Raw genomic sequence first — 19,940 nt, 5'->3', positions numbered from 1 at the left:
GGCGGAGCCGCCCGGCGAGCATCCGTCCTCCCACGGCCGGGCGTCCTCGCTCGCGGAGCCGAGCGCTGGCTCCCCGGCAGCAGCCCCGCCCGCCGATCCCCGCAGCAAGTGGCAGTCCCGCGCCGCGGGCCCCCCTCTCCGGCAGCGGCGCCCGAAGGATGCGGAGCGGCGGAGCGCGGGCGGCGGCGGGGCGCCGCGGGGGGACCCGCCGCTGCGCCGGGCGCGGGCGCCGCCGCCCCTGCGCGCTGCGCCGGGCAGGAGCTCAGTGAGCGCGGTGGCCGCGGCGGGAGGAGGCGCAGGCGGGCTCGGCTCTGCTGTCGCCGGAGGGGCTGCGCGCCGCTCCGCGCCGGCGGTGGGGCTGTGCGGAGCCCCGCGCTGGGGAGGTTGCGGGCGGCGCCGCCACAGGTGACTCGCGGGCCGGGGGTCGCGTTCCGCCCCGCTGCCGCTCGGCCGCCTCTGCGCGTTCGCACCCCTGTGCCGCGGCCGCCTGCGCGAAGCCCATCTTCAGCCGCTTCGCCGTGCCGGCGCGACCGACAGCCCCGGGGGACATGGCTTTGCTCCGGATCCTTCTCCTCTTGCTGCTCGCCCAGCGCGGGCCGGGGGCTGCCGCCGAGCAAGGGCAGGCGGTGCGCGGCCGAGAGCGGGCGCTCGGAGAGAGGCAGCCCATTTACAACCACATCAAGAGCCGGGAGCCTCCGCCGGCCCCGCGGAGCCGCTCTTCGGAGAGCACCATCTTGGCGCAGCGGCTCGCCGAGGAGGTGCCCCAGGACGTGGCCTCGTTCCTCTACACGGGCGACTCCCGGGAGTTGCGGCGAGCCAACTGCTCCGGGCGGTACGAGCTGGCCAGCCTCGCCGGCAAGTCGCGCTTCACCTCTCACCCCTCCCTGCACGGCGCCCTGGGCACCCTCACCCACGCCACCAACTTACTCAACATGATCCTCCAGAGCAATAAGTCGCGGGAGCAGAACTTGCAGGAGGACCTGGAGTGGTACCGCGCCTTGATCAGGAGCCTGCTCGAGGAGGACCCCAACATCTCCAGGGCCGCTATCACTTTCAGCACGGAGCCTTTCTCCTCCACTCCCCAGGTTTTCCTCCAGGCCAGCAGGCACGAGAGCCAGGTCCTCCTGCAGGACTTGTCCTCCTCGGCTCACCGCCTGGCCAACGCCTCTGTGGAAACAGAGTGGTTCCACAGCTTGAAGCGCAAGTGGAGGTCACATCTGCACAGGAAGGTCTTAAACACGGGCCCCAAAACTTTGGAAAACAGTTGGAAGAGACGGGAGAGCTTCACCGCTGATAAGAACCACATCAGGTGGTCCTCACCATACCTGGAATGTGAGAATGGGAATTACAAACCCGGCTGGCTAGTGACTCTCTCGGCAGCTTTCTATGGGCTGAGGCCGAACCTCCTGCCCGAGTTCAGGTAGGAGGAGTGTTCTGCTTGCTTTCTGTCGAGAGGGGGAGGAGGGAAGTAGGATGGGGGTTTGGTTCTGTCCCCCTCCTGGAGAAGGGCATCCTGTGTCTCTGGGTGACCTGATCAGCCCCTGCCGCACGGGCTGCTCAGTCACACCGCAGAGCAACCTCAGGCCTTCCTGTTGAGCAGGACCTTCGTGTGCCTTAGGGAGATGCTGCTCAGTAAAAGAATCGCTGTCGTCTCCCTCTGTGAGACAGTGTTTGCTTTACCTTCTCCCACTGGAGCAGGTGTGCATGTGGGTTACGTTCCTGGTGTGCTTGTGCTGGGGAGAGGAGAGCAGCAGTTGCCAGTTGAAGTTTATATCTGTCTGCAAGTGGAAAATGTTCACTGAGGTGTTATTTCTTAGTATACTGCATAACTAAACCTCGCTTGACCCCAGCTATGATTTTAACCAGCTGGGAAATAACATTGTTGTGTTGGTAAACTGCTGTTTCTTGTCTCCAGAGCTCATCCACTGTGGGGTGCTCGAGCCTGGTCAGTGGTCAGTACACTTGCAGGGGGAAATAAGTGTTGGTGACTGCAGTTCTGTCACAGTGCATGTGGCTATAACCTGAACTGGCAGTAGGAAAGCTTTCCTTAGGACCCCACCAGCTACATAGCTTTATATTTGATACCTTGCATATGTAAAGATTTGCTTATTTGTTATTGCTTTATATAATTTTTACAGGTTTTTATATACTTTGCCACTGAGCTACAGTGAGCAGAGAGGAAGCCAGAAAAAGGCTCTTTCTCGTGTCTTTGTATTTTGGCAGCAAAGAGAGATTTGCTCAAAGAATGAGAGCAACCTGTAGAGTATGAGATGCCAGATTTTCCCCCAGCACTTCTGCGAGGGGTTCACAGGTAGCTCTGTCCAGTGGGGAATGCCCACTGCCCAGAAGCAACTGGCATTTGTCAGGATGAGAGAGGAGCACGGGATTTCTTTTGTGCTATGAATTATTAGTATGTAAAGGTAGGAGAAATCATAGCAGACACCAAGGAGATTTTGCCACACCTAGGTGGCGAGGCAGTAATGTCTGTGAGTGCTCTTTCTCTTGGCTTAGTCTGAAATCCAGTGAGATCAGAGATATGAGTGCATTCATAAATCCTTGAAAAAACCCAAAATTTGTTGAATGGATAATGGCTGCTTATTTCTCTGTTGAATTAGTTTTTGCCCCAGAATTTTCACACTTATGGGGATGATAGGGTTAAGGTAAAATGAGCTCATCTGTAGACTGTTTGATGCTGAATTTTCTTGAGACTAAAACCCAAGAATAGGTTTGTTGCTGAATTCCTCTTGAGACCAAAGCCCAGGAATAGGTCTACTATAGGGCTCTTCTGGACTCTAGGGAGTCTAGAGAAGTCAGGAAACTTGTCACAGATCATTGAAATGCAGTGTTCAACACTTGATGAACTTCAGGATGTGGGTGAAAGTTAATGTAGGCTGATGTTCTCTTGTTGGGGATAGAGTTTTGCAGAACCACTAGGCTGGAGGTGTGGTGGCAGCCACAAACTAGCTCTCTGAGAATATAAATTTTGATATAAAGCTTAACTCCAAGGAGCTTTACTATTGGCTTAATTGAAGAGGAAATAAACCCATGTTTTAAGCAAAAAAGTCTGAAGCTTCAATCCCGGCTCTGTGCCAAGATCCTGTGATGCCAGGAAGCATCTCAGTGGTGTAGGTTTCTTATGTGGTAGCTTTAGTGTGCAGCACATACCAGGTCTGTTTTGGAGTAACCCTGGTCAACCAAGGCAACCAGTAGATGTCCTCCTGGATGCAGTACAGAGCACTGCCTTCCCTGCCTCATCTTCCCAGCCTCTGCTTGCCATGTGGGGGTCACTTCTATTGAAGAAGTAGAATAACCTGTTATAACTCTGATACTTCAAAGGGCATTCACTGAGCTCATCTGAGCTTGGAGAACCACTTCATATTTAGAAGATCTTGAGATGGAGTGTGCTGTGTAAGTTCAAAGGGCTGTGTTGCTGTTGTACTGAACGATTAGGACAAAACTAACAAAGCTTTGTTGTATCAACAGAGATGAGTTTGTAAGCATTTCTAAGAAAATGGGTTGATATGTTTTTTGCCAACTATTAAAGAAGCAGGTAGAAGAAGTAAATTTATAAATACACACATGTTCTGGCATGGCTAAATGATAGTTCCTGTGTGCCTGGTTTGGGGTATGCTAGACGAAACACGGGCTTTAATACAGATTTATCATTTGGCATACTGAGAAAGTAACTTCTCATCTACATGGGAAATAGTATACACAAAATATGCTTTTTCCCAGACTCGTAGTTTGTCTCAGTATTTTCACAGTGTTTTCAATGCTTGATAGGTACACAGCCTCAATGGGAACTTTTAAGAGAAAAAAAGGTTTAAAGTATGAGCTCATAATAGAAAAATGTAAAATCTAATGTGGTTACTGGAAAATCAGTGTGAATTACTGTAAGATGCCTCTTGAAGTGAGCTTTACTTCCCCTCACCATTAGTCTTTGAGTGACATAATATTTTGACTTTAAATTCTGATTTAAGGCCCATATGATGAAACAGTGTTTATTAACCTCCATCTTTTGGGTCAACGACCTTGGTTCTCCAACAATGTATCTTTGAACCATCTGTTAGAAACATTTTAATGAATCAGTTTACATGCTCCTTCCATTTAGTATGATGCCATTAATGGTAATTTAGTATATGCTCCTTTATTATTCTAAGAGTTTGTGTACTTTGCTCACATTAGGTTAAGGCATGGTACAATAGGGTGAGGTACATTCAGGAATGTGCTATATCCATGAAAGAGAGTTCTTTCAGCTTACAGAAGGAAAAGTCATTTCTCCTTCTTAGTGTCTCTTCTGTGGCAGTACCAGATGGGTTTGTTCATGTGGTGTAGCAAAGGAAAGAGTTTAATGAAGGCCATACTGATAACTACTACTGGCTATGTTCAGTGCATGTTCTCCTGCAGAGCTGTTGTCAATGACATTCTGAAAGTTCAACAAAAAGCAGCAAGCTTTTTTCTTAACATTGTGAAGAGTCACAGTGCTTTTGGCCTGAGGATGTGAGTGTTACAGGCAGGAGGCTCTTTCAAACAGCTTGTCTGTCTTCAAATTTACCTCTCCCCTTCCCAACAGATTACTGCCAAACTGCTCAGAGTGAAGGAGAGAATATGGTTGTTTAAGTTGTCTTGCCATGGCTAACACTATAGATGAATACTGAGATGAAGTGGAGAAGCCAAAGGCAACTTAATTGTGCTGATAAATGTACCAGAAGCTGTTCAGGTCCAGTGAGGCCACATTAGCCTAGTACAATGCTAGGCTAGCAGTGCTGGCTGTCTGCAGCTTCTTAGCAGTGCTTGCTGGTATTTTGTTGTCTGCATGTGATGGTCTTTCCACCCAAAGTGCATGGAGAGAACATTACTACTACCTGCTTGTGAGATGCAGTGTAGGCTCTCATTCAGAAATTAGGATCCACAGAGACTGGAAATAATCACTTGATGCTAACTATCCCTTATGTCTAAACTGATGCAGTTTGCAGCTGAGATTCACCACCTAATGTGCCTAATCACTGTACTACTCCAGTGCTGCAGGGGGTAGAGCACAGTAGCATCTGTCACAGATCTTCTGTGCACTCCTCTGCTACTGCCTGTCACATGACGACAGTGAACCATATTTTATGGCATGTGATGACCCAACTGTCCTCTTTGCAGCCCTGCTGAGAAAGTGGAAAAGTGTGAGAAGCTGCATGTTGTAAATATGATTTCTTTTCTGAAGCTGTTTCCTTGGACTCTGGAGGAGAAATGGGAGGTCTTAACTGCTTTAGCAGTCCAGGAGATAAGTGGGGAAGGTCACTTCCTCATCTGGAAGAATGATGACCAAAGAGTCAGGTACCAGGAACACGAGTTTAAAAAAAGTCCTTCTGGGTCACTGAGTCAGTCTTCTGCTGCCACATAATGTGTTCAGTTGACAAATCTCCATCTTAAAGTAGGTGGGTTTCCCTCTTGACTCTTCAGTTCACTGGCATAATGGACCTAATGGTTGGATAACTTCTCCTAATTTCTGATCTGAATTTTTTCATAGTCAGTTCTCATCTATTTATTCTGGTCCAGAACTGTCTTCCATCTGACTTAGCACTCTTAGCTGATGTTTACTGCCCTTACTTATTTATAGGCAGCAGCCTCTTCTCCACCTTTGTTTACTTGGCTACACAATCTGGCTTTCTTTAGTCGCCGTCATAAGCTCTCTGTTGCCATGGTCCCTCTCCTCAAGTCCTATTCCAGTATTTCCTGGACATGGTTAGTCAGATTCATGTGCACTGTTTCAGCCTTGTGCAATGACTTCAATTGTCCCCAAACTCTGATGAATGAGTTGCTGCTTTTGCAGTTCAAAATGTTCCCTTGTCTGCTGTTCTCATCTTCTTTAATGTTGTGTTGTAATAAGTCTACATTTTGGGAACTGGTCATTGACCTCGCATGATTTCTCATCTAGGAGGTCAGATTGTCTTCAGGATATGGGGCACTGGCTTTCTTTCCGCCTCCCACCATATTCCAGCAAGTTTTTCACCAAATCCAGCACAGCATTTGCTCTTTTTCTAGGGTTTTTAGAGAGAATGAAATGGAATAATGTCTGTTTTGGTTGAAACAAACTCAATCAGCAAGCTGAGTGATTTGGGGGTGATTTTAAAAAATTTGTTTTTGGGTTTTGTTTTTAAAATTTGGTTTGGAGTGGAGTCTTGTTCTGAAGCATTTACAGGTAATTCATTCTGACGTTTGGCCAGATCATGCTACATCTTAATACCTTCTGTCTTCCAGAAGTTTGTTACTTCTCTCAATTATTGGAAACATATTTCTTGATGCAAAGATAATCTTTACTGCACAGTTAAATTGAGCTGTTTCTTCCCTAAAGGCAGAGTAATGTGGTGATTTCTACTGTACTATTAACAATTACTTGGACCACTGTGGTGTTAGACTATAATGCGACTCTTAGTTAAGAAAACATTACTAAAGGCAGATTAAACTATTGAGGTAGAGGTATTTATGACAAATAGGTAATTTCTTGGGGATTATACATGATTTCATATTCTGTTAAATATTTCACAGATATTAAATTGCTTGGTAAAAGAACCAAACAGATGTAGACATGAAAAAAGGAAATTTTAAAAATGGGTAACTTTTTCTTTCAAACATGGTTTAATTTCTTCCTTTAATCATCCTTTTTCATTTTCCCCCAATCTCTCTTTAGTCTCAGTACTTAGCTAAGAAAGAAGATTAAATTTTTTTTAAGGAGACTTTCTAATTTTTTGTGCCATTGTGATGTGACATTAGTTGTATAATGTGGAATATTTAAAATGGTGAGGTTGACATTTCTTGTCACACATCTTGGCCCTTAACATGATTGAATGTGTAGGTGGATTTGGAACAGGTTTCAAAAATGAAAAAGAATAATTTATTTCCTAGAATTTTTGAAAGTCTTGAAATTCTGTTCCTAAAAGCAAAGAAGCTTCTTATGATTTACTGTCTGTTTGTGGAAACCCCCAGTATGTTTTAAGTATTCTCTAGGCAATCAATTATGTCCCTGCCAGCATTTTTCATAAGAGGTCATGGATGGAGATAGAAAATAGGATGTTGATGAAACATAGGAAAGGATCAATAAATAGGGATTTCTCTTTTTGGATCCATGATTCAGCTTTCTTCAATAGTGGAGAAACAGAAGTGGATCTTTGAAGAAAGAAGTTAAATATGGCCGTGAGAGGATTGAAACACATACTGCATTTATGTCCACAATTACATAGCACATGCTCAGTTGCAGTAAAAGGAACCATCTTTTTGAGGTCAAACGTGTGTTTCCAAGTCCTCTGTTTTCCACCTCTGTCCCTTTTGGGCAGGACTTCCAGCACAGCAGGTTATCAAAGCTCCTTGGAAGGGGATGGACATGTGGCAGTTCTTACTATCTGGGATTCAGCTCCAGGACTGTAATCTATTCTGTTTAATTGTGAATGTGGGCAGAGATAAAAATGTCCCTAAAAGTAAGAAAAAATGTATTGCTGTTAGGTCAGTTGAAAGCCTTCCATAGCCCTTGCTCCAAAAGCAGCTTCTGGCAGGTACTGAAGGAAAAATGTTAAATTCTCCTGTCCTAATTATATCCAATTTACCAATAATAGGCAATAAAAATAAATTGTTTTTCAGACTTTATCTGAATGGCTGAGTTGTAAGTATAGGGTAAACTGACTGTCATGGTTCTAATCCATGTTTTAACACATTTTTGTCTTCTGCAATGTGGTTTGGCATTGTACTCCATAATATATTTATATATTATGTAATATCCATCTATTATGGGTTCCATAATTTTCTGTTTTTAAATTCACTTCATGAATCTAAATTCATCGAGAGATTCCAGATTCTTGAATGAATACTTTCCAAAGTATTTTATTGCATCTTTTCTGTGTCAGCCAGGTTTAGTTGTGGGTTATATTAATATGCATTTTTATCCCTTGCAGACTTTGTCACTGACCACCCATTTGTGGTCGTCTGTGAATGTGCCAAACAAAGAAAAGATAGTTGTGAAGTCCAGCTTAACTGCCCTGCATGTGAAAGCTGATTTCTGTTTCATTGATTCTTTCAAGACTGATGAATAAAACCTCAGTTTTGTCAAAAGCTGTCTCTATTCTGAGCAATTTTTATATCTTGGTTGTGTATTGTGTTAGAGATTCTACTTCAGCCTTCCACTTCCTGAGGCATTTGAAAAGTTTTTAATTAGTAGAGCCTACACTTTTAACATGCTGTTTATAAAAATGTCTTGGTTTTGTCTTACATTCTTGTAATTTGTGTGTTCCTCATTTTCCAGGTTTATGCCTTTTCATTTTTCTTTTTTTTTTTTAAGGTTGGCTTCCATTTACTTTTGAGTTTTAAAATGACCTTGTTACCTTTCAATAAATCTTCAGGGTCACAGGATTTGGTATAGTTAGGCTGAGACCATCCTTCCTGTGTAGGATTCTTCTATTTCAAAAGCTCTTTGTGTTCCTAACCTTTTATTCTATCATGTTCTGTTCCTTGGTACCCTTTCTTTCCACCTGCCTCTTTGACCCAATGGATGGTAATGGAAACATTAAAAAAAAAAAAAGGAACCTGAATTGGGCTGCAAGACCTTTTCTCATAGGGGTTATCTAATGTAAGTGGTGCTCCACCATCACTGACACTTTATTCAAGGTGATGCTTTGTGACAGAGTCAAGATGGTAGCAGCAGCTTGAGCATTCTCAAGCAAAAAAAAAAAAAAAAAACCAAACCCAAAACCATCCCTGCCCCTCACAGTATCTAAGAAATTCTCTGACTAAACTGCAGGGAAATCCCCAGGGAGGCAGCACTACTGTGTGCCATAAATTTGAAGGCAGATTTAAATCTGCAATAATTCTTCAGGCAATAGAGAATTCAGCTTTAGGTATTCCACCCTTGTAGTACTGTTCCAAATGGTCTAGAGGGATTTCCTTTGCAGGTGAATCCTAATTTATGTGCCCACACTGCTATACCTTACTCCTCAGTTAGTTTTATTTTTAGTGAAAGTTGGTTCTCCTATGAAAATGAGTGCTGAAAAGCAGCAGTCATGCTATGGCTGAGGAATTAGGAAAGTGTCTGTCCTATTAGTATGGAATTAGTGGTAACTCTGTGACCAGGTCAAAACCGTGTGTGTCATGTCCCAGTAGCCTTTTATGGGTCTGGCTGGATATGCACAGTAACAACTTCAATAATGTCTAAGTCATGCAGAATCCTAAATCTCAATTTTCAAAAGCAAGGTGAACCTGCAGAAGTGGCTGTAGCTGAAACTCATTTGTGAATTTGACTCCAGGATTATTTTTGGATGCTCCATTGATGGTCCATTGGATGATGCTCAGGTGTCAGGTAGGATGCAGTATTTGAAGACTGATATTCTTGAAAGTGGCAACCTCCAAAATGAGAGTGGCCAGAAAAGGCATCTGCCCTGAAAACATTGGCTGTGCTAAATACAGTGTGTATTTGTCTAGAGGAGAGGGCATTTGCAGATTTCTGACAGCTGTAGAGAACTTGTTTTTCTTGTCTCCTTGTTTTGTGGTAAGGAAGACTTATGAAGGACAGCATGGAGGGCTGAATGAATATGGCAGCAAGAATCTAAGCAGCTGTTTAGATGTGGGGGATGATGTCCACTTCAGTGTGTGATAACGATGCCTTATACCTTAATTATGAGTGCTTGTTCACAATGCTTATGGGCACAAAAATAAGTGTACAAACTTAGAAGGCAAACTGCTTGTTTAGCTGAGCTGTGATGACCTCTGTGCCAAAAAAGCTTTTGAAGATTTAGAGGACAAGGATACTGTTTATCACCATTTAAATGTTGGCAGCCTATTTTGTACAGTTCTGGCTTGAGCTGACTAGGAGAAAGAGAACATGCTCCTTCTGCTTTTTTTTTTATGATGTAACAGTAGAGGCAAAAAAATTATTCTGTAGATAGGTTTTACAACATGTTGTTACAATGAAATATTATAACTACTGAAACTATCAAGATAGCTAGTAGTTTGGGAAAATAAGCTTAAATCAATTTCTGGCACAGATTTCAAGGCAAAGAGCATGCCAACAAACAGTAGTACTGGAAATACAGACAGACATTAAGGCCTCTTAAATCAAACCTCTGACCTGACAGAAAATCCTTGATGACATCATTCTTCAATGATTATCTTACATATAATTCAACTAATTCTTTCTTAACTGCATATTTAACATGGACATGTAATCCTTAAATATCTCATTTTTGTGTGTGTATAAGGACTGTAAAATTGTGGCAGGAAACAAATATCTATTGTTCCAAGGAGATTAACAAAATATACTTACCTGCCAGATGCTCCACAGTTACCAGTAATATTGTTATTAACTTATGTCTGTGGCTTGGGTTCAGCCAGGCAGCATTGCCAGTGTGGATGAATGTGTTACGCTGACAGGCAGAGTCTACTCTTACACCCTTGATATTTGTCTTGATTGCTTCCACCAAGATAGCAACACTGCAATTATTCCCAATTAGTTCGATAAATATAACACGGGGAGTTGGTCTGTATACGTTCTAGGAGGATGTGTTCTTCCATATGTTCCATTTTCCGAATGCTGAATCAAAAATAACTGAAAATGTGGGTGGCTAAACAGGCTGTGCCAGCTACTGCATTAATCACAGATGAATTTCAAAAAATTTATCATGTACATGTTGGTGTACTCTGTGTAATAGCAGTGGGGTATGAGTCTGAGATGGTGTTTTAAAATGGCAAAGGATCTCAAATGAATGTGGTAGAAGTCTTGTACCATCATGGTACTTTCTGTAAATGCCACATATACGCTTAAAGAAACTTTGCTTTTGGAAGCACTGTATCCTCAAGCAGTTTCAGACCCTGGTACTACTTCAGAACTGTGATGCTACTATGAAACATGTATTGCTGAGATATAGTAAAAAAAAGAATATGCACCATGGGGGGGAAACAGCTGAAATCCTACAGCAGATTGTAACTTTAGGAGAGTTTGCTTTCCTGTTGCTGTTTCTGCACTGTCCTGGTTCTTCTTGCTGTAGATTTTCACCCCAGAAACTCCAGAACAACTTAACCATATTATATTAGAAGTTCAGGTTGTGCTACGGAAGAGCTGCAGATGGGAGAAGAGTAGAAAAGTCTGCACTGGGTTCATGAAGGTTGGGTTTTGTGAAAGACAAACATTCTTATAAGAAAAGTTTTAATACAGGAGAAGCAAAAGGAACATGCATTTAGTTTGAAATGGAGAATTTTATAGTGTTTCTGGAAGAAGTAGTATGATAATATTTTCAAACTTGCATGGCTTAGCAGGGAGCTCCTGACAAAACTTCAGCATAAATTGCGAATGCAGGTGGAAGTGGGGCCAGGTAACCTGGGAGGAATATGGAGACACTCTCTGAGCATGACTGTGACCATGAACACCTTGTATCAGCAACAGAGTGGCCAGCAGGGCCAGGGAAGTGATTGTTCCCCTGTACTCATCACCGGTGAGACTGTACCTCAAATCCCATGTTCAATTTTGGGCCCCTCACTGCAGGAAAGACATTAAAAGGGGTTGGAGTATGTCCAGAGAAGAGCAATAAATCTGGTGAAGGCTCTGGAGCACAAGTCTGGTGAGGAGCAGCAGAGGGTGTTTAGCCTGGAGAAAAGGAGGCTCAGGGAAGACCTTATCACTCTCTACAACTGCCTGAAAGGAGGTTGGGGGCAGGGTAGGGGTTGGTCTCTTCTCACAAGTGACAAGCAATAGGCCAAGAGGAAATGTCTTCAAGTTGTGCCAGAGGAGTTTTACATTGGGTTTTAGGAAAACTCTCTTCACTGAAAGGTTGTCGAGCATCAGAACAGACTGCCAGGGAGGTGGTTGAGTAGCTATCCCTGGAGGTATTTAAAAGTTGTTTAGATATGGCACTTTTAGGGACATGGTTTACTGTGACTTCGAGTTAATAGCTGGGACTCAATGATCTTAAAGGTCTTTTCCAAGGTCTTTGCTACTGAATGAAAAAGTGACATCCTTTGTGATAAAGGATGTTGGAAAGTCCATGGTATTTGATATCTTCCAAGAACTACAGGCTTATCAGCCTCAACTCAGTCCCTGGGAAGGTGATGGAAGAAATAGTGAAAATCCCCTCTGGAACACATGAAGAGGAGGATTGCAACTGGGAGTAGTCAGCATCAATTTATGAGGGGGAAATAGTGTTTAAGCAACTCAGTAGCCTTCTGTGTATAGATGACTGGTGTCCAGCTGGAGGTCAGTAGTTATTGATATATTCCTGGTGGGCACCAGTTTGACGTGAATCACCAATGTGTGCTTGTGGCAAAGAAAGCCAACAGCCTCCTGGTCTGTGAGAGGAAGTTTTGGCAATGGGTTGAGGGAGGTGGTCCTTCCCCTTTACCCAGCCTGGTGGGGCTTCATCAAGAGTGCTATGTCTACTTCTGGGCTCCTCAGCACAGGAGCCATGGATGTACCAAAGCAAGCCTAGTGAATGGCCACAGAGATAGTTAAAAGGTGGAACATCTGACAGACAAGAAGGGCTGAGTTAGCTGGCACTCTTCAGCCTGGAGAAGAAAAGGGTGCAGGGGTATTTTATGTGTAAGTACCTAGTGAAAAATTGTAAAGGAGAGAGACAGACCTTTTTCAGCCTTATTCAATGAAAGGATAAAAAGCCCAAGAGGCACAAACTGAAATACAAGACATTTCATTTAAATGTGAGAACTTTTTTTATGACACTGTGAGTTTGGTCGGTCACTAGATTAGGTTTCCCAGAGATGGTGAAGTCTCCATCATTGAAGATATAAAAAAAACCCCAACTTAACTGAGCCTGCTTTGAGCAGGTGGTTGTACTGAATGATCACAAGAGGCTTCTTCCAATTCATACAGTTGTTGTATGAGTCTGATTTTCACATCTATTTTTGACAAAATAATTGTATTAAAGAGCTTCCAAAGGATATAAGTTCTTTAATCAATTCTGATGTGGGAAGTCTAGAAGTATTTTCCTTTCATTTCAATATGTGGCTCTGAGTGTTAGGATGCTCTCCTACTTTCTGATGCTTGTCCCACTAGAACATGCCACGAATTCTCCAAATTGCAGCACTTCTAGTACAAGGTCATATTCATGAAATGCTTTCTAAGTGCACTTACTGACCCAAATTTCTCTGGCTTGTGTGTGTTGTCTTTCTCACAAGTAACCTCTAGGTAAGTTTTCTTTTGAAAATATTTATATCCCTTTTTTACTGACACTCTGCTCCTACAGGGGTGGCTTGTGATACCACATAGCAAACTCTTAAAGGTGTTTTTTCTAGCAATGATTAATTTGTCTTTTATTTGCAATCTGTACTTCTCTTTGCAGAAGTGTTTGAGAAGGGAAAGGTGAGTTTCCTCTCCTACAAGTTAAAAACAAAATGTACACAAGGGAAAAACTTTCCATGTAGAGGAAAGAAAACCTTCTTTTCTAAGGTGCTTGAGGTCTCCCAGATAAATGGGTTGCGTTTCTATTAGAGTTGAATCATCACTGCTTTTCCTTCTGTACAAACTGATTTCTCTAGAGTAGTCAGGATGATGCTAATCCTTGATAGCTTTGCCAGTATGACTGATGTATAAACTGAATTAAGGAGAGCAAGGAGTAGTGTTGGGTCTGGTCCTGCTCCTGCTGCCTGCTTTGTGTCTGTATGCAGCCATGGGGAGATTATTCACTTGCAGAACAGGTCCTGTCCTCAGCCCACACACTAATATTTGTATGAGCTCATAAAGGTCCAGAAAATATTAGAAACTTACCTGGTGGGATCTACACATGACCATATGAGTAATCTGTTACCTCTACTGCTATGGGCATCTGAGTCAGGCACCTTCTTGCCAGGTTAAGTTTGTCATCCACTGATATCAACATTTTAAAGAGATAATCTGTGCAGTATGGCAGTTTTGCCTCTTGAGGTTATTGCTCACCTGGAACATGGAAAACCCAGTTCCTTGGGGTAGACGTATGGTTTGAGCAGTCCCTGGTGAAACTGTTGTTCAAAACAAGCATGCAAAGGCACAAAGCTGTAAGGTAAAAATATTTCAGAATGTTCTAGAAGTGTGGTGCATGCTATTTTAAATTGAACTTGCTAGAACCAGCACTTAAATATTTCAAGTAATTTCTAAATGTGCTCAGCATCAGATTTTTTAGATTCTAGGCTGGAAACTGAGGGGGATGAAGTGCTCCTGTACTGTCTAACTTCTACTGTCTGTTTTATGTAATTTTCTAATGCATTCTTCTGACCACTTACATGATGTGGTTGTGTTTCTCCAATTACTGTATAGCATATCTGAAGATGAATGTCCAAATTTAGCTGTTGTGGACTCTTGTACTGGGGTCAGGTATGAGGGAGCAATATTGTTCTGGTTTTGATCAAGCTCACTCTTATTCCTCTTCTAATTGTGTTTGTAAGTATCCTCTCAAATGTATGCTCTGTAGCTATCTTGTTACTATTATTAATGTGTTATGAGCAGTAATTAGAAGAGGGAACACACTTTGAGGTGAGGTGTTCCTGAGATAGAAGCTGGGCCTTGCCCTTGTTAGTTCACAGCCTGAAAAAAGGGCTGATGGTGTTTGTAGTTATGGATGTTCAGACTGTGGAAATGAAAACATCTGTCCCAAGTGGCTGAGATGATTGACTTGAAAGGGATGACATTCTAGATTTAAGAAACCAGCACAGAGCGTTCATCCACTATGAATGAGTTTGTGTAATGATTTAGCAGCTAGAAGTTGCATATTGACATTTTTGTCAAGTCTGGACTGCAGCAAAGCAGCCATAGATGACATGCTCTCACAAAATGATGCTATGAATGTCCTATGTCATTCTAAAGAATATGTAAATCTTTGAAGGCTTTTTTATTTTTAAAATATACAACTACAGTCTTGTACCTTTTTTCTTCTGAAGTTTTTCAAGTTTTTTATAAAACAGTGTCAGCTTTGAAATTGACTTATTAGATTTTCTTTCAAAAGAGTTTGAGGTAAACTGTTGGTGATAAAACCTTAGAGGCTTCTTGGTATAGGACTTAAACAATTCAGTCCTTCAGGTTTCTGTGTGTGTAGGAAACTTTTTTTTTTGGCTTCACAGACATCAGTAGCCTATTGCTGGCTTGTGCAGCTTTCTGATGTTGTAGCAGGTTTTATTGCAGGGCCAGCTAGCACAGGTGTGGGGAGAGGACCTGGATGCCTGCTGGAGGAGGATGTTGAGCTGCAGAGAAGAGGCCTGAATGTCCCTGGAGGCTGGAGTGTCTCTGGAGAGAGTGCAAAAAAAGGGCTTTTGCCAGTTGTTTTGGAAAATGGGATGTAGTTTTTGCTGGACATGGGGTGAGGTGCAGTGCCTGGTACCCTGCACTCAGAATTGGCTGGGAAGGTTGCTGGCTTCAGAAAAAGCAGTGCAGGTCTTTCACCGTATTTATTTTGGGTCTTTGCTGCACTGTAAAATGTGAAGGGCATTACATTGTTTGAACATATAACTTGTTCCTAACTGCCACCCTACTCTTAATGTGTTAGATTTACTGAGCCCTTGTCATAATTCATCTCAGGAAAATCTAAAATAAGAATGTGTTTCTGTGATCATGGCTCTGGGAGCACAGAACTCTGGTTTTAGACATTTTATCAAATTCCATATTTACAAGAAAGATGTAGTTCTGCTTTTCAGGCTACAGCATCATAAAGAAGTTTAACCTATTTCTGTGGTTATGTTCAAGGCTGTTTCTCTCTGTTTTCAGAGGTGTTGTCAAAGTTGACATCAATCTGCAGAAGGTGGACATTGACCAGTGTTCGAGCGAGGGATGGTTCTCAGGGACACACAGGTGTCATCTCAACAATTCTGAGGTATGTCTGTCCCTGGGGGACCTCACTTCAATGACAAATCTTTCCACTGAGTAGTGTTCTGTAGTACAAATGGTATTTATTTTATAGACATTAAATGTGGTTTTTATAGATATTAAATGTAGGGCTGAAGAAATCTTTCTGTGCAAGGTGTTGTGGAATGCATGAGTTTCAGGAGTGCCTGCATTTCAGAATTATTGGTGTTAAGTAAAACAGAAGCTAAGTTATTGTGAACAGATAACAGTTACAGAGAAAAAGATTACCAATGAAATGATTTATGAGGTGCTGCTTTGTAAGGCAAACAATTATTTTGCACTCAAAATCAAAACAGGCTTTTAATATCAGTGTCACTTTTGCTTGGACAGCTTTGCAAAATATAGTAGAAGTGGCTGAAATGCTAATGGTAATTATTCAGAAAAACATGTTTTTTTGATAGAATGATACAGAATAACAGGCAGAATTGGATACTGTAATTCCTTCTGAGTAGAAATGCCAACATTTTGACAGAGCTGACTAAAATGTTTGTGCTCAGCTCCTTCCTGCTTCCCCTTTCTTCTGCAGGTCTGTGTCTGTCTCCATCTGTCAGCAAATCATAGATTGTTCAGCCTGGCCAGTCACATGTGTTCAGTGACACTTCAAAACAGAATACATTTTGATTTGTCTTTTAATTCTGCCATGTAAAGGTGATTTCAGAGGCACATATTTGTTTTCTGTGAGAGTAGGCACCTTGTGCACTTCTGTGCTTTTGGAAAGGACAATTAAAATGTAAGGAAAGTTGATATTTGTCTACCAGAAGTCAGGAGATGTTTGCCTAATTTGCTGTAAAATGCCAATTTATCAAAGCCAAGTTTAAATGTAGGAAACCAGTTGGTTTTGATTAATTCAGCTGCTAACATTTTTGAGCAAAAAACTCAGAATTTTTGTAAACATCCTTTTTTGGTATTTTTCGCTTTGATTTTTTTCTTTAAATAAACTTGAAATGAGAAATGAAGTCTTTGATAAAGACTGATTTTAGACTAAATATTTTTGCAAATGGAAAAATGTTGTTCTTTAAGTACATTTTGACTTCTGAATTCGAGTAAATACTTTTAAAATAGCTCATGTTTCTTCCTAGAAGGAAATATTGTTTCCCATGTGATGTGGTAAACCTTGTTTTTTAATCTATGCTAGTTATCCCAAATGTGGTTATATACTTTGGCAAGTGCTCCTCCTTCTAGTGTCTTATGAGCAAAATATGTCAGCAGAGGGGTGGGATTGTAAGTTGCATCTCTGCAACCAAGAATTAAAGTGGTAAAACCCAAAGACATAAAGCTCAGTATTTCAGAATGTTTGAATATTTGAGAAATACAACTCCTTTCTTCCCTAATGATATGAAAACAGTGACTTAATGAATGAAGAAGATGAAAAAACCAAAGTTACAGATTAATCAAAATGCTTCTTAACTTCATTTTATATTTCAGTTAATTTTATAATGGCTAGAATCTACTAGATCCGTGGCAGATAAATTCTCCTACTTTCTGTGCTGTTCTGAAGTTTTTATTTTCCAAATAAAAATCAGTTGAAATGAGGGAGATGGAGGTGCATTGCAGTGAATGGAAACATATGGTAAGCCAGTGGTCTGTATGTGCTAGACAGAAAAAAAGGAAGGCATGGATGTGATCCAACTTCTACCAGAAAAACAGAGAGTGTTGTTGAAAGAACCCTATTGCCTTCACACAGTCTGGCACAGCAGCATTAGGGATGATGCTAACTGTGGCACTGGGATTTGCCTTTGGAAGGTCATCAAGAGTAACCTGATTGTGATGGAAAAGTTAAAGTTGTAGTGCTAGTCCTTGCTTGGAAAAAAATAGTGTGTGGTTGAGGGATTAAAAATATTATGACTCAAATAGGCAAAATGCTGAGACATACTAATCTTCCTTAAACTTCTATCTGTCCTTAGATTTACATGTTTTTCATTAGGATTGGCAGCTCTTAAATACCTTGCTTTTTGCTTGGTAGCCTTGAATAGAAAACAAGAACAAGAACCAAGAACTTTGGATTGCCCATTTTTGATTCAACTACCTAAATTCCTAACATATAGTGAAATTTTCTCCTGATTTTCCTTTTTTGTGGACAGTGCACAGACATCCCTGGTTTCATAGCAGCCTAGATGAACTGGAAGAACAAGAGTGCCTTCCTTTAATCTCAGGGTGACTGGGCACTGCTGAGCATGATTAGGCAGAAGTTAGATGATACTTAACACAGGAAAGCCAAATTGCAGCTGTGGCCAGAGTCTTTTTCAGTTGTGACTTTTTGCTTTTTTTTTTTTTTTTTTTTTTTTAATAACTGGATCAGCCAAAAAGAGGCTGATGGCCAGGTGTTATTTTTGTGACAGAGCTCCATTCTACTTCCTGCCTTCTACCTTGACACCTAAATAGGCAATAGCTTCTCCAAAAGCTATATGGGTGAGATTTGGGTTGTTTGGGGCTGCAATAAATGTAACAGGTAATATCTGTAGAGTTAGAAATAATCAAGTTGGGTAGATCATAAAATGAAGCAGACAATTCTGAAATTAACAAACAGAAAAAGTGTAGTTACCCAATAACAAATGCAAATTAATTTCATTGTACAGGCAGTGCTGTGCAATGTGCACTCAAGGCTGGTTGTGGGAGTGAGAAAACACACACTTTTACCCTGTTTGAAACCACTGAAGACTTTTATTATATTGGATTTCTTCTCCATACATGCTGACAGCAGCTGCTGGCAGTTTCAGTAGCAACTTTAGAGTCCTTGTTGAGACACCAGCAATGATGTCAAGGCTGAGGAGCATCTGAAGAGCTGGTGCAGCCCCTTGAGCTCGGCTGAGTCCTGCCAGCCAGCAGCATCAGTGTGAGCAAGGCCAGCACACTCCTCCCTGTTCCCCCAGCCTTAATGAGCCTGCCAGCAGCTTGCAGTGTGAGCCTGCAGGCTCAGCTGACATCCCTTCGGGTTTCAACAGTATTCCACAAATGACAGCGTGCAAAAATATCCAGAGGAAATGAGGGAGGCAGAGTAAACAAGAAAGCTGCATTGCTGTCTGTATACAGTGTCTGCATATCTGTGTTTGTGGAAGGATGCATAGGCCTACTGTGTGTGTATTTATTCTGCACAAACACAAAACCAGTTAGAAGGAAAAACAAATGAGCAGCACACCCAAAATATTTTCCATTGTTTAGCACAACATTTGGGACAATTGTATTTTATTATACTGTATGCAAGGTTACAAGCAACTGAAAAAGGGGGAGCTGAGGGCTGATTAAAAATAGAATTATAATGGGGACTGGGTTGGGAGAGGGGAGAAAAAATGCAATGCTTTCCAGGTTTTTCAAGCAAATGCTTTTCAGTGCCCTTGTCAGGCTGGGAAAAGGCTATTAATGTGCACAGTCTGTGGGAGGGGAAGCAGGGCAAGGGATTAGCATCTGAAGTCATAACCCACTGGGCCATATTCAGTATCATTGATTTTGCTTATTACTTGCATGTATTTTCTGTCCTATCCATTAGGAAAAGTGCAGTCAGAAGAATTTGAAAGGAAAGCTGTTTGGTGATTCAATCTCTGTGAATGGTTTTATGGACTATAGTTATCTTCTAATTTGGAAATAATCATTCTTGAAGCTACAGATTGCATTCAAGATAGGACAAGAAAAGTACCCCAAAAAGAGCAGAGAGCACATGTCAGGATGTATTTTCTCTTAAAACAACATCTTTAGTGGTAGAAAACAAATACTAAATGCCATATCAAATCCTGGGCTGAAGGAGAAATCTAATGCAGAAAGGGCAGTGGCTCATTTCAGTATCCAGGTAAAGAAAACAGAGCCAGCACATCTTGGATTCAGAAGCAGACAGGTGTATCTGTTCTCTCCAACAACTCAGGGTTTTTGAAGAGTATGCAGTAGACACAAAGAACATTTCAGATGCCATTTTAAAAATAACTTTGCATCATCTGCATTCATGGGAAAAGTCCCCTTATGACAGTAAAACTGATCTAATCTGGCACTCCCCCAGACACTGTTACATAAAATAAGGTGGAGGTTTTTCAGAGCTCTCAGTGATAAACAAGGTGCTGTGAAAACCAACTTTCAGTTTAAGGAAAAGCCAGGTTGCTTAGCTACAGCA

The 19,940-nt window shown here is 42.0% G+C and overlaps 1 protein-coding gene across 2 annotated transcripts in view; it reads left to right on the top strand.

Moving 5' to 3' along the window:
• The first annotated feature begins 257 nt into the window (after positions 1-257).
• GPR158 (G protein-coupled receptor 158) overlaps positions 258-19,940 on the top strand; it is a 179,572-nt gene continuing 159,889 nt past the window's right edge. For both annotated transcript variants that reach the window (XM_085050487.1, XM_085050486.1), the window contains exons 1-2: positions 258-1,420; positions 15,707-15,812. In XM_085050487.1, the coding sequence (XP_084906613.1) occupies positions 549-1,420; positions 15,707-15,812 (978 nt within the window). In that variant the 5' untranslated portion in view covers positions 258-548. The remainder of the gene's footprint in view (positions 1,421-15,706; positions 15,813-19,940) is intronic.

This window comes from Lichenostomus cassidix, chromosome 2, assembly GCF_008360975.1.
Source record: "Lichenostomus cassidix isolate B80296 chromosome 2, HeHo_3.0, whole genome shotgun sequence".
In the NCBI taxonomy this organism is placed as follows: Eukaryota; Metazoa; Chordata; class Aves; order Passeriformes; family Meliphagidae; genus Lichenostomus; species Lichenostomus cassidix.
This window is presented reverse-complemented; position numbering and strand designations above follow the sequence as displayed.